At 41.9% G+C, this 14,622-nt stretch overlaps 1 protein-coding gene across 1 annotated transcript; it reads left to right on the forward strand.

The window, feature by feature from the left end:
- The first annotated feature begins 1,316 nt into the window (after positions 1–1,316).
- Positions 1,317–14,341, forward strand: LOC119549555. The gene is made up of 3 exons (XM_037857704.1): positions 1,317–1,340; positions 13,409–14,157; positions 14,216–14,341. The coding sequence occupies exons 1-3, from the start codon at positions 1,317–1,319 to the stop codon at positions 14,307–14,309; spliced, it is 867 nt and encodes a 288-aa protein (XP_037713632.1). The 3' UTR covers positions 14,310–14,341.
- The last annotated feature ends 281 nt before the right edge of the window (positions 14,342–14,622 follow it).

A 14,622-nucleotide genomic window follows, 5' to 3' on the forward strand; every position in this document is an offset into this window, starting at 1 on the left:
CCAGATCGGTTCTCCCGGCTGTCAGCTTAAAAACCAACGAAAAGTGAAGAGTGCTCAGGAAAGAAGGGGATTTCAATGGATTGAAACAAATACAGCGTTATCAAATATGATCAGTTATAATTTGTTATGCAAGGTAAATTCAGATGGAATATATTTAAATATTCCTAAAATTCTTGACATTACGTACTCTTTGGCATTAGACTGTGAAAAATATTATAATTTCCAGCGCTATTTCACTTATAACATTTTTCTAAACAATATGAAATTTTAAATTTGTATATTCCCCCATTTTAATTAAAGTCCAAAAAAATTGTTAAACAAATTTAAAAATATAGTATAAATTGCAATATACTTAAAGATGCTATACGATAACAAAAATTGCGCTTCCGTCTTCCAAGACGGACTGGTTTAAAAACAAAGCTGTCTGAATCGACTGGACTTTTGATCCTAAAGAAAAATGCTTATATTTACTCTTTATGGGCGGTGATATTGAATTACAGAAGAAAACATTCAAAATCATTTCTAGAGGTTTAAAATTTCATGAGACAAACGCTGAAATCTTCTTAAAAATAATTTGTTACATTTTAGATTAAAAACTTAACATTTCAACACCTTAACTTTAGAAACATTTTCCGTTCACACTGGTTTCCATATTATCACTTTTCCTGCCATAAAACCCTGCTTTATAGTCTGATCCTCTATCATACATAGGACTATCTGATCGACGTTTTGGCGTCGTATTTCAGATGGGAATTGGCGTTACCTTTTCTGTTTTCGCCCCAGGGCCCTGCGAAGTGTTACTCTCTTCCGGTCAGCTAATTAAATTGATTCCCGAACACCTTTTATGCTATTACCTGCCAGATGACAGTGTTAATCGGTGTTGCAGCCACAAAAACATGCAGCAAGTTGGGCGTTTGTTGCTGTTGTTGTCGCTGTTAAAGGTGATGCAATGTGATTAAGCCATAATAATAAAGCGCCGTTACTTTCTAATTTAAATTAACATCGGGTGGGCAACCAAAGGGGGCGACAGGATGAGGATGGGCAAGTGCCACTGGAAACTGGATCATAGTTAGACGAGCGACGAGCTGCCAGTACCACTAACGGTTTCGCCTGCGGACAGAGATCTTGGCGACAAGCCATTGGAATCGACAGGTCTGGGTCTGGACTGGATGGATCCTCAGCCGCCTTGATGGACATGGCCAGCGGCGGCCGAGGAAGGCCCAGAGATCTCCCTCAAACCGGTTGTCAAGTTCGATTGTTAATTGCCATGATTAGCATAAGTGCTTTTCGGCCAGGCCCACAACATTAACAGCAACATGAGCATTAACATTCCCATGATGGTACGTGCATTTCGCCCCCCTCTTAGCAATCCTGCTTCTGGCCAAATACTTACCCACTGCAATTGAAATTGCTTTCTAATTTTACAAGCTTCTTTGGAGCACAATGTTTTCGGCCATTTATGGCGGCCGACTCATTAGGCCGACACAATGTTAATGGCCCAGCCGATCGTTGGGTGGCCAGTGGGCACCAGTGAGCACCTGCGAGGATAGCTGCAGGTAGTAAATTGCTTTGGCTAAGCTCCAGTTTAAGTGCCCCCCCTGAAGAAACCGCCACTCGCACTTCCGGCTGGCCAAAACTGAGAATTTTCCCACAAAAAGCCAAGTTTTAGAGGACGACGGTGGGGAGCGGAATTCGTCACGTTTTTGCGCTCCTCAGCGCAACCTGTTGAATTTTCATTTCTTTTATCGCACATTAAATTTACAAAAATAGTTTTAACACCTTTTAGCTGGCCAGGAACCGTGGCAAGGTGCCTTGATTTATCCCTGCCCCATGCTCGCTCCCAACATGATCTTTCGCTGTAGACATGGCCAAGGAAAGGCAACGACCAGAGCCACATCCACAGGCACGGCCACAACAACAGCGACATGATTCGTACATAATCCAGCCATTATTTCTGCCCTGGGTTCGCTGTGGCTCGTTGCTGTCGACTTATCGCAAAAATTGCGTCAAGATGTTTTAATGCCAACTCAACTCTCGGTCCAGAACGCCGTCCAACTGGCCAAAGGAGTCATGCCATGTGAATCAAGCAGGGGAGAGGTTGCGGATGTGGATGTGGATGGGTTCGGGATCCAACATCCTTTTTAATTTAAAACATTATCGTAAATTCTCTGGCAATTATGCGCTTGTTCAAATGCCTCACATTCACATTTGCATTGTCCGCAGCGTCACAACACATGTACCTTGGGCACACTATATGCCAGTCCATTCCCCCCATTTTTTACCAACTTAGCCAACTGAGCTAATGCTAATGCTAATGAATTGTCGGCTGAATTGGAGACTGCAACTCTGTGGCGTGTTGCCAGCAGATTAGCGTAAATTTTTGCCAACTTAGCAGCTCGGCAACTTGGCCACCTGAAGGCCGCACTCAAGTTGAATTTTGGCCCCGGCCTTTGACTAAATAGATGGGGCATATCTTATCGCTCTGTTGTCTGCCTGTCGACACGTCGTTCCTGCCAAGAGATATCACAATTGCCAATGTTTTTCCCTTCTTCTCTCTGTTTTTTTTTCTGTTTTTTGCGTGCCTTTCTGTAGTAAGTCACGGGATTTGAGGCTCGGTCCAGGGGCAGTCTTTAACATAAATCGAATGCTGACTGCCCGAAAGTCGGGAACGCTGGGCGGGGTCATCGGTGGAGGGAAAAACACGGGAAACCAATCAGCAGGAGGATACCCAGGCCGGATAAACTCGGGACAGGATTGGGATCCTAAGACCACTCAAATAGATCAGCAATCGCTGGTCGACCGTTCTCATGTGTATCGCATATGTAAATCTTCGAAAGGTTTGGCACTGGAATTTAATTGAAGCTCTCGGCTTTGTTCCATCGCATTCATTGTTGTACGCATATCAATAAAGGTTTATCGGAACTCGAAGATACAGTTGTTGAGCAACAGCCAACATCAGTGATAAAGAGATAAAACAAATAATGGCAGTTAACAAGGGGATGAAATATTTTTGGGATTCACTGTACCTATAAGAAATACAGGCCTTAAAAAGTAAGTTTTTATGTTATACCAAATAGATGTAATATTTTGTAGTTCTGAAACTAGTCCCAAAGTCGTTGCCTTTATCGAATTCTAAGGAACCTAGAAATGATGTGCTGAAAATTCTATAAATTGTTATATTATTCAATTACCAAGTTAATTGCATTTTTTTATGAAACTAATCTTATAAGTATATCACTGTGGACGGCAATACACGTAGTGACGAAGCGCGCTAGGAGAGGCGACTACTATTTATAGCCGCAGAATATTAAAATCTACAGTGATGGTCCGATCATATCAAGTGATACATATTCATTGGTACAAAGACCTTTAAAATGTGGATTAGTTCAGGAAAATTGCGGTCAAAGTAGAAAAAGTTAAGTTTAGAAGATTTAAGCTAGGGAAACCGAAAAAGCAAAAGGTACCGATATATTATTATTCTTTACCGAAATACGGGTCGATAGATACCAAGCCATTGCAAAGTTATGTAATTTAAATAATTTTAGGCCATTATTAAATTGAAACCTGAAAGATTGTTTGTCGGTTTGGTTTAGTATATCGTACAATACATTTTCGTCACAACAGTTGATATCATAACTTTAGTATGTCGAAGGTACGATCGTTACTAGGTTTTTACCTCATTAAAGTATTTACATATTTGGTATATTACTAGATCCCTTAGGCCTGTGTTTATAGCTTACATAAGCTAACCAAGTAACACAATACAACACAACTGTGCAAACAGGTCCCAACGAATTATCTAGTTCTTCAAGGGCACAATTTAATTTCGCTTCCATTTCGTTCGTAAATTTCCCGCGTTTAACCCTTCCTCGACGTAATCTAATTTGCATAGCTAAAGCAATTAGAAATGCCATCCAGCTGAGCAAGCAAAAAGTTGCGATAAACTTTTCCACTCGCGGATGCAATCGACGAGGACCCCGGATGCAGTTGGTTTGTTTTAAACGAATCCTCGGGACTTCTGTGCATATTTAAGCAGCTGCAAAGTAGACAACTTTCGTTTTAAAACTGTCAACGCAGACACGCCCGCTATCCAGGGTGTAAAAAATAGAAAGAAACGTAACGAAATCGTAATAAAATAAATTGTTTCAATGCACGGCAAAGTAATCCGCTTTACGGTGTCCCCATTCCTTGCGGTTTAAGATTTATGCACTGCTAAGACCCCGATTTCCACTCTGTTTTCTTTCTTCGCTGATTTTTCTTTTTATTTTTCCCTGCCAGGATTAGGGGAAGGGTGATGGAAAGTGAAAGGGGTAAGTTTGGGGTAGCCCCATAAATTAGCCGAGCGGAATTCGGCTATCCTGCCGCTCCGTGGCACTTAAATACAGTTAATCCCCGCATTGCTGGCAAACAAAGTTTGGCAATTTGGGCATCATTTTCGTTTCCCTTTCTTGGGGTTCGGCTTTGGATGCGGGATAAGCCAGGGAAATTTTCAATTAAAGTGTTGAAAAATTTAAAGTCTCGCCGGATTACGGAGCGCGCGTTGAACACATGACAAATTAGCTTTCTAATGAGCCGAGACATAAATCCTGACATGCCACGCCCCCTCTGGAAGGAAACACCTCCCTGGTAAGTAACCCCCGCCCACCGTGTTGACACGTGTACTTGGCTGTTTGCCCGACATTGGCACAACAGGAAAACCCGTCGAGCATTAGGACTTCATTACAGGAACACGATGCCAAGTCCTTGGTTGAGTAGAAAGTGGGTGTGGATGGGAACGGTGATGGAGATGGTGTGTGGGTGGGATCCTTTATTGAAATTAACTGTTAATACAAAGGCTGCGAAACGTTTGACTCGACAGCAAACGGCATTGGTTAATTAACGGGAAGGGGGCCACAAGGAGCGTCCAATTAGTACTGCATTTCGAGCTGCTAAGAGCGTTTTACACACTGATTGGACTTACATTTTCCTTTTGATTTGGGCCTTTACGGGGTAACTATGGATTTCAGCAATCGCCAGTTACAAATCCTTAACAACTGAACTCAGACAGAATCCCATTTAGCATGCTATTTAAAGAATTATAGCTTAAAGCTTCAAAATATAATAACAAATAATTGCTTCGTTAAAAACGTAAGTGCTTAATCCTACACTATAAATAAAAATATGTTTTAATTTTTGGAAAGCGTTTTAAGAATCAGAAACGCATAGTACCCATTTACCAGAAATCTTTACTGATTTAAGATAGCTTTTCTTATAGGGGGTATTCTAATTAAGTCAGATTCTTATTAGGCGGCAAAAGCAACTTATACCGACGTTTTAACTGTAAGGCTCTAGGAAAGTATTAAAATGCTTTATAATTAAAGCTGATGATTAAGTTATTTTATATTGCCCAAGGCTCTTAAAGAAGTAATAGAACTTTCATGCTGTTTTTTTTACACAGGACAAGGCTATAAAAGAAATTTTCCGATTTTTAAACGGGTTTTAAGTTTACCGCGTTTAATCGCTGAGAGTATGATTGGATCATTGCAGTCTCTAGGCTCTTCTACTCTACTTTTTAATATTTTGCTAAATGCAATTCCTGTGTAAAAGCTGCTGATATTCCATTTATTTTAACTAACTACCATTACCTATGCCTAATATCCATATTTCACAATTTACCGCCATTTATAAACATTCCAATGAAGCTCTTTTTCACTCACCCACTAAAGCCTTATGGCTTAGGCCAGCAAATACATCTGAAGCCACTCATATTTATTTACGCTCAGCCGAAATCTCTGAAGCATCTGTTATAAATAATAAAGGAAGATGTCCGTATATGTACATTTAAATGCTCATAAATTTGGACGCGGCTTTGCGTCTGGGTTATTAAACTGTAGTAAAAGGGCAGCTCAGCCACTTGGCAGTGATTTCCCTCCTGCACTGCCTACTTTCCGGGGACTCGAAGTCGAAGCTCATGACTGGCAGTAAAAAGCCTGGCATTCAGACCATTATTAGCATAATAAAAATACAAGCACACACACATGACGACGATGGGGCTTTGAGTTAGGAGGGGATTGGGATTGGGAGTGGGAATGGGAATGGGAATGGGATTGTGATGGCGATTGCCGGAGCAGGGGGCTAAATTGCTGGCTGGCCGGAGTCAAAAGGCAAACTGGCCTGGCCTGGACAATATAATTTTATGGTCACATTTTTATTGTGCCAAAGAGTCGTCTTAGGCAACATCATCATTGCCATCATCGTCATCTTCATGGCCATCACCATCATCGCCGCACCGTCAGTTGGCCAGGCGTTGAAAGCCTTGCTGGCATAAAATTTAAATGTTATGGCCCCTGTGTTCCTCCGTACACGTGTATCCATAAATGCAATAACAAATTTTCCGAGGGGCGGCATGCAGATGGACTCGTCACCCCCGAACTCCGACTCTTTGCATCCGGACCGCAAATTGCACATGCTCCACCTGGGTTACAGGTGCCAGTCGCCGGTCGTCGCTCGTTGGTCGCCTGTCTGCGAATGTTTTAATTAAATATTCCATTTGCCTAAACCAGAAAACCAGAAATTCGCGCAGTTAGTTTCCGGTTACCTATTTACCTGCCTAGCCCTTTTTCCAACACCCACTTCAGTGCATAAATTCTGGACAGTTCAGTGGTCAGCACATGTTTGCATTAGGGATTAGGCCGCCACTTTCCCAGCCCCAAAGGGTCATCGGCAGTGCACCCAACTTTAAGGCTTAAATTACTCAAGTTTTGGCTTTTTTATTCGGAGTTAGCTTCAATTAGCCGTAAAATAACAGTTTGTGCGGTCAGCGGAAAATGTAAATGTAAATACAATTTAATGGCCGGCAAGCCAATAATGAGCCGCAGAACATTTCACAGCTGAATAAATAATGACCGCATTAATTGGCATTTATTTAATGTAATCCCTTAATTGCTCATACGCCATGTGGGGCCTGGTTATGTTGCCGAAAAATACTCGAAAAACCAGCAAAAATAAATATCAAATCAAAAATAAGCCTAAGTGTATTTAAGTGAAAAGCTTGGTCTATGGTAAATTAATTTTGTAAATATGTTGTGCATAAATTGTTGACATGCATTTGGCAGGAAAATCATTGAATTTCATTGTAATCTGTGGTAGCTGAAACTAAATTTGCCAGAGAAAACTTCGGAATTTAATTACGTATTTTACATATTCTTCTGTTAGCTGTCGGGTTCTCACAATTTAATAATAACAATTTACTTGCCCAAACACCATTAATGAAAAACAAATCCTATTACCCAGCAAAATCATTAAAATTCAATAAAATCAAACATAAATTATGTAGAATTCCAATTTCATGAAACTGCTCCAACGTGGCACATAATTCACCGGGAACCACAGCGAAATAACAGGGAAATGCGTTTTAATGAAAAATGTCAAAAGGAAAACCCGAAAAGAAAAGTTTTACAACCCACCCCGCTGCAAACGGAAGCGGAAGTAATGCCAATGGGCAAATGGGCACGAGTTCGGGCAGGAAAATGGTGTGCGCCGGGAAAAAATGAACAAGGCGCCGACACATAATAATAATGCCATCATCATCATCGTCATAGTCATCGGTCCCAAGTCGAGGAGCCCGGGAAACCAGAAGGGGGAGCCATACTATTGACAATCGACAATGGGGGAAATTGGTAAAGCCGGGAGCAACAAATGATGGAAGATGTTTTAAATGAACAACAAGCCGGAGTCGCATGCAAATACGGGGCTGGGAAATAAATTAGATCCGGGCAGGAGACACAGGACAATGCCGCGGGCACGCGCAGGATTACCGCTCGTCCTTTTTTCGGAGGACTCTCCATAACAACACCAGCACATCCTTTGTATTGGCACAACAATGATTTTTTTCCCCCAGATCGTTGGATTCCTGGAGGGTCGCTCGGTCGCTGTAAGGTCAAATGTCAATAAGTTAAGTGGGCACCCAGAGCTGCGAAACTTTTGCGCAATAAATATGATTAAAACATATTTCCCGAGCCATCGGGTGATAAATGCGCCAAACTTTTGCTCGGCTCTATCTGGATCTGGGGCTTAAAGCTCTCGGCGGGCGGCGCAGATGCTGATATAAATCCAATTTAGTAGATCCCATAAAATGTAGGAGTAATGCCGCAGTCACACCCATGCTCCCAAACCAATCCCCCAACTATTTGCATGATAAAAATCTTTCATCAAGCGCCAGCAGAAACAATCTCAGTCCCAGCTCAGACTTCAGACTCAACTTCTTCTGCATAATTCGACGATTGCCGGCGATGAGGGGGCGAGGAGGACTACGCCCCTGGCCTTTTGTGTGGTAAACACCTAAAGTAGTAAACTGGGATTTAAGCATCCTATCCCGCCACCCACACACGCACACTCACCTACGTGTCCATAAAAATTTTACGTTCTTGGCAAGGACAAAAAACTTTTGCCACTCAGGAGCAGGAACAGGAGTTCCAGAAGCCCTGGATTGGGTGTTGGTTGAACGGAAACGTCCTTATGCAGGATATTCCTTTTATTGCCGTGCGAGCGGCACGGGAAATTGGGTATCCCGAATACATACATAAATTCAACCTTATGTTCTCCTGCCGGGATGCCAGGATGCCATTCTGCCAGGACCTCGAACGCCCAATAGGGACATTATGTCGTGCGCCGGAATCTATAGAATATGTAAAACGCTGCTCGCAAAAAAGATTTAAAAATTTTGCAATTTTAATATCCGTCCAAGGAGCAAGAAGGATCTGAGCACAATTCCCAGACAAAGTCGTTGGGCAAACAAACAAAAATTTCAAAAGTTCTTTTTAAACAAAAGCTGGGGAAAAAGGATATAACATTCGGTGGGTGGCGGGGGAAGCAATACATTGTTTGTTTATCTATGCATGCCCCGTAATTGTTTTGCCAGAAAGTTTTATAAGCCTCAGCTGCAATGCAAATATGAAAGGGGAAAAACTACTTTCGGCCAACTGCTTTAAATTAGACGGTAAAGTGTCCAGCCGAGAAAACGGGTTGGACATAAAATGATAGGTAACTCTGAACTGATTCAAAGATGCTTGCTCAAATTAAGGCAAAAGTCCTCTTAAGGTTGTATGTATACCTAAGTGACCCCCAAAAATTTGAGTTTGAACTTCGCTTCCGTTCAATGAATCAACTTTTTCAGCCCCGAAGAACTTTTCCTTTTCAACTGCAGGATTTCCATTTCTTTCAAGGTTTTCTGACCATTATGCAGGACGCTGGTTGTCCTGCCCGCAAAGAGGCTTAGAGCCATGAATTCCATCATCCACAATGCTCCTTATTAGGCAGCCCGCGTTCACCTTGCGAAACTTCCGCCCTGTCAGCCAAGAAGGTTGCCTAGCGTCCAAAAAATCCAGGAAAAGGACGAAGAAGTCCAGTGTCTCGACTATATGATACCTGGTATTCGTCCTACCATACCATGGAAATTAAAAGAGCTGCTGTGATTTCAGTTTTGGTGGTGATAAAGTCCACGTGTTTAACTGCAGTGAAAAAACATTTCAATTTTTTTATTAAAAAATCAAATACTTAGGATTTCTTCAAAATGGCTCAAAAAAAAGGATTGTAGACTATGCACTTTAAAAATGACAAGTCGTTATTTCGTCAAATCGAAAAAAAAAATTTAACAAATTTATATTTATAAGACAGATCTTTAAGCTATATTTGTTTTCCATTATTTTTTCCAAAATTAAATATATGTTTTTTTGAAAACTTTAATTTTATTATATTTTATTAAATTAAGGAAACATAAGAATTCCTGAATCGAGAAAACTCTCCATCATTACGGATACTGAATATGAGAATGGGGAACCGCACAAAGGACTCCCCGGGTCGTTTCCATGGACTGGCATTTAAGATAAATGATCGCCTGCCAACAATGCACAAAGAGTCACAAAAAGTTTGGTCACGTTTGTGCTATTTGGCGGCCAAGGCATATGCTGGAAGTCCTCGGGTTCGGGGATTCTTGGATTCGGGGATCCTGGGGGTGGCTGTCTAGCTTGCATCCACCTTGGCGCAATTTTAATATGTTTATGTGGGGGTGGCCAGGGGTTTAAAATTCAAGACACATGCTGCAGCTTAAACGTTTTAGAAATCTATTTTTCAAAGAAACACATGACAGGCGGGCAGGCGGAGCAGGATGGCATGTGTGCGTGCGAATTGCATTTAATTGAATCGTCTGAGCAGCAGGTGAAAGTATTCTTAAGTATTTTCGTGCAGCAGGAATATGCCGAGGTGGAGGAGAAAGGACATTCCCTGTTTGATCGTTCGGTGAATGCTTGAAGAAATTTCTGAAAGCTATAAGCTAAACATATCGAAACAGCTCTAAGAAGCTAAATTCGTTTTAAATGGTCTAAAAGCTTCTCGATATTAATGCTATAAAAGCACAGAGCAGTTTCTAAGAATAACCGAGTAAAATATATATATATACGAATCTATAAATCTCTCTAAGAATAATTGAATAAAATATATGTATACAAATCTATAATCCTTTTTAAATGATATAACGCTATTTAATATTCTAACCAATTTTAAGTGCACCTAAAATCTTGATGTTAAGAACACGTTACAGTTTTAAAAATAAAAGTAATTTAACTTTAAAAAGTTGAATACGTAGTTATCCAAATTTAATAGCTGATTTTGGAAACCTTCGCCTACTGAACAAATATCAATGGTACATTAAGAATTTACATTCCTTGATTTTAACAAAGATTTTATTATAAACTCAGGTAACCAAGCAATCTTACAGAACTAAAATCACATGCATATGAAAAGAGCCAGTTAAGTAAGTACTTTTTAATCCAAGAAGTAAAATAAAAAAACCTCTCCTAGTTTTAGGATATTGAAGGCTCTCCGCAAGAATGTTCGCGTGGAAAAAATAAATTTTGTTTAAATTTCAGCTGGGTGCAGCTGAACCCATGGCACTTCTTCCCATTTCCGAATCTGCCACTTGCCACTTTCCACTGCCGTAAATCGGTGCCACATATGGCAACTTTACAAGTGGCTCGCGTCGCCGTCTGCGCGCACAATTCAAATAGAAATCAAAGTGGGCGTTCATGAGTTAAACACTCGAGGAGGCACGAGGCAGAAGGACCCACCGGCTGCCAGGAGCCCTCGGAGTGACAAAGTCGCTGCCGCAAGCCCAAACCCAAGCCCAGGGAACCCAGCTCGACTGAAGGCGGGCACTTGTGGTTTACGACCTGGCTGGCAGGAGAAAGCGCGAAGGACCTGGATTCCGTTCGCAGGAATAAAATCACATACGGGTCCCAGAACAAAAATGGGAAAATGGGAATGGGTAGAGTAAGAACGCCCTGAAATGGCTGCGCTGCGCCATTTCTTTCCTGCTTCGGATGCTGTTGGGGAAATTTATTATTCTCGTCTAGATGAGTTCATTATGCGAACAGCAGTTGCCAGTCGGGGGCGCTGCCTTTGAATGCCGAATGCGAAAACAATTTAATTTTATTGTTTTCCACATAAATTCGCTCCGAATTATGCATTGTGTAAAAAACATCATATGAAATCTGAGTGGCACCCGCTCTGAGCACACATGCGATGGCAGAGATTGCTGGCCATATAATTGAGTCACGTTTGCCCAGGGATTAGGTTTGTTGTCTGCTCCGCTCGGGTCCCAAAAATATTCAGATTTATGCCGCGAATGGAAACTTATTGGGAATTGCCGTCGTGTGATTTATGGAAACGACAAGCGCACATGCATAGTAAAGTTTTCACAGCAAAGGGATTCGATTGGAAAGCGGAAAACGCAAAGATACGATGAAATCGCAGTTTCAATCTGATGGATTTAGTGCGACTAAAGACCGTACATATTGTTTAAGGGCTTTTGGATACCTCTTCTTATGCATAAATGATATTTTACCTTTTATAGTTAAGATTTCTTCGTTCCTAAGCACCAAGAAACGGTAAATAATATCTAAGATATGGTATTCTTAAATTACAATTTTTAATTCGAAATTAAAACACTGCATCTTATAAAGATTTGAAACAATCCCAAAATCATAAACTTGAATTCAACTTTATTATTAGATTGGAAAGCGAAAAATGCGAGGCCACGATGAAATCTCAAATCTTATGGATTAAGTCGGGTTTTATTGAAAGGTGTGAAATTTTTCACATATCATAAAATGTATCTTTTTAAAGATGGTAATTTCTTTATTTCTCAGCCCTAAGAATCAGAATAAAACAATCTAAAAGATGGTAAACTAAAACTAAGATATCTAATTTGAATTTAAATCTTGATACATCCTCAATCTCATAAATTAGAATTCAACTTTAATACTCATATCTCATTTACCACATTTGAACTAAAGCCCCCATTAAGACCGCAAATAAACCCATTTCCGGAATGATATAACAGCAGCCAGAGTCGTATGCATGACTACGTGATTATAATGCCAATAACCCCTGACAGCCCAAGATACACAAGTTATATGGGACACACGGGGGACTGATTCCTGGGGAAAGCGGAGGATTGGATATGGAAAGCGATGAAGGGAGCAGCTAGCTAGAAAAATCAAAATTCGTGTTGGCATGCAAGTTCAATGGCTGCCATCCTCTGACGGGCTAGCCGAGCGAACGAAATTAAATTTATCTGTATCAGTTCCACCGCCCCAAGGATCAGACGGGGGGATTCCCGGAACAGCTGCAGCAGGAGCTGAACACATGTTCCGACAAATTCATCTGGCATGTCACAATGCGCAACGGTATGCAGAAACATCCCAGAGGGTAGCACATTGTTATGGATAAGCCTGAGCTGACATTGGCATCCTAGTTTTTGGCCCCGGCTGCAGATTGCACGTGACAGGACTCGACGAAAAGTGAAACTTGGCAAATATTTTGTTGAAACATTTTGGGGCCTGGTAAGGCAACTTCATCCCCTGAATCCTCCAGTAGCTCCAAAAAATCCCCCTCTGTAGTAGGTTGGCAAGTGTCATTAATCAAATGCCGCCCAATAATAACCAACCCTTTCTGCGGCAATCTTTGAAATATGAACTTTTTGTTGTGATGAATGCCGGCAGTCATTAATAAATTAGGGGTTAAAATGCCATAACAACGGGACGAAAAGCGTTTTGGCAGCCGCTGAAAAGTTGTTTATTTAATTGAAAGCGAAACGAGGGAGCTAACGGATTCGTTAAACTCAATTAAATTGGAAGCAAGGGAATATATAGAAAAGGAAAATCAGTTAAACTTTGATTTAACGACACAAACACTCGCTGTCAGGCCCATATCACATTGGGCCCACATTAAAAATGGAGTGATTTAGGCGAAAACTAAATTAATATCAGAGCAAGGAAAAGTTAGATTAATTATATGGGGAATTAATTAAATCCAGTTCTGCCTATTTCATCCGCCCATTTTCTGGTGTTTTACTTAAATGTCATCTTGATAGCACCAGATTGATTTTACAATAAATATATTCCCAAGCAAACACACACCTTATTGTATTTTACAGTTGAAAATGGCTGATTGCCGGGCACCGGGGATTTTAAATTTGAATTTGGAGGATGAAAGCGATCTGCTGACCAGCGGTAAAGATCCCAGCGGTCTGGCAGAGGAGACCGGCCTGGACTTGGCCTACGAGGACCTGGAGGCGATGAAGCAGCGCCTGATCCTACTGCGCTCTCAGATCCTAAGCCCAAAGCCGGATAAATGCCAGGATCTGAAAGTCCATGAGGTCTTAAGCCCCGGAAGGCTGCAGCTGCAGGAACTGCGTCGCCAGAAGTTCCAGCTCATCTGTCGGTTTCAGGAGGCACAACAGCATCTGAAGGATACGCGACTGGAGCTCCAGGAGCTCGAGGACTGGCGCTGCCAGCTCCAGTCCCGCATCCTGCAGATGAAACACCAACTTTCCCAGTTCGAGAAGTTTAGACCACAGGTCATCCATCAATTTGGTCTGTGCCTCGAGCGCTGGGAGCACCAGAAGACCCACAAAATGGACTGCGCCACTTTCCGGAAGGAAATGCAGGCCCAAGTCCACCGGACGGATAACTCCCGGAAGAGCGAGGTGCCACTGAAGTGCCACCAGCGCCACAGGCACCACATCCGCATGGAGCTGATCATGTTGCGGGTCTTCGTTCACAATCTCTTCGAGGCGATGGTCAGCGACTTTCGGTTCTTCTGCCGCCAGCTGAGCATCAAGTGGGTGTGCTTTACCTTTAAGTATCCCCATATGACTAAAGCCCCAACTCCATTTCAGCTTTACCCGTGAACCCGATGACAGACCTTCCCCCGAACCTACCGATACCCCGAACAACTCGTTCTGCTCTTTCGACACAGAAAGCCGCGAATAAATTGGGCTTCCAGCAGTTATTGCCTTAATTTACATTTTATTTTCGGCGGCCCTCTGTTTGTAATTGCCCGGGAAATGTCGCCCAATTAGGGTTATTGAGGTTCGACGGCCCCCAACGGCCCTTTTGTGGTGCAAATAATAATTACAAAATTTCAACTCGAACGGAAAACGTGGCGGCCATCATTAAAGTCAGGCTATCACGGACTTTCCGGTTGCCTAATCCGACTTTCGACGTCAGCCAAATGTGCTCGCATTCCCACCAGGATAAGATGGCTAAATACGAAGCGGCATCAGATAAAAACAAAAGCAGATTT

The sequence above is a fragment of the Drosophila subpulchrella genome, chromosome 2R (genome assembly GCF_014743375.2).
Source record: "Drosophila subpulchrella strain 33 F10 #4 breed RU33 chromosome 2R, RU_Dsub_v1.1 Primary Assembly, whole genome shotgun sequence".
Lineage (NCBI taxonomy): Eukaryota > Metazoa > Arthropoda > Insecta > Diptera > Drosophilidae > Drosophila > Drosophila subpulchrella.

Bases quoted from the DNA above. Each gene is read 5' to 3' on its own strand.
- LOC119549555 (XM_037857704.1), top strand. From the start codon at position 1,317: ATGAGCATTAACATTCCCATGATG. The intron at 1,341-13,408 runs GTACGTGCATTT...TCATCTTGATAG, and splicing joins GCATTAACATTCCCATGATG to CACCAGATTGATTTTACAAT. The intron at 14,158-14,215 runs GTGGGTGTGCTT...ACTCCATTTCAG, and splicing joins TGCCGCCAGCTGAGCATCAA to CTTTACCCGTGAACCCGATG.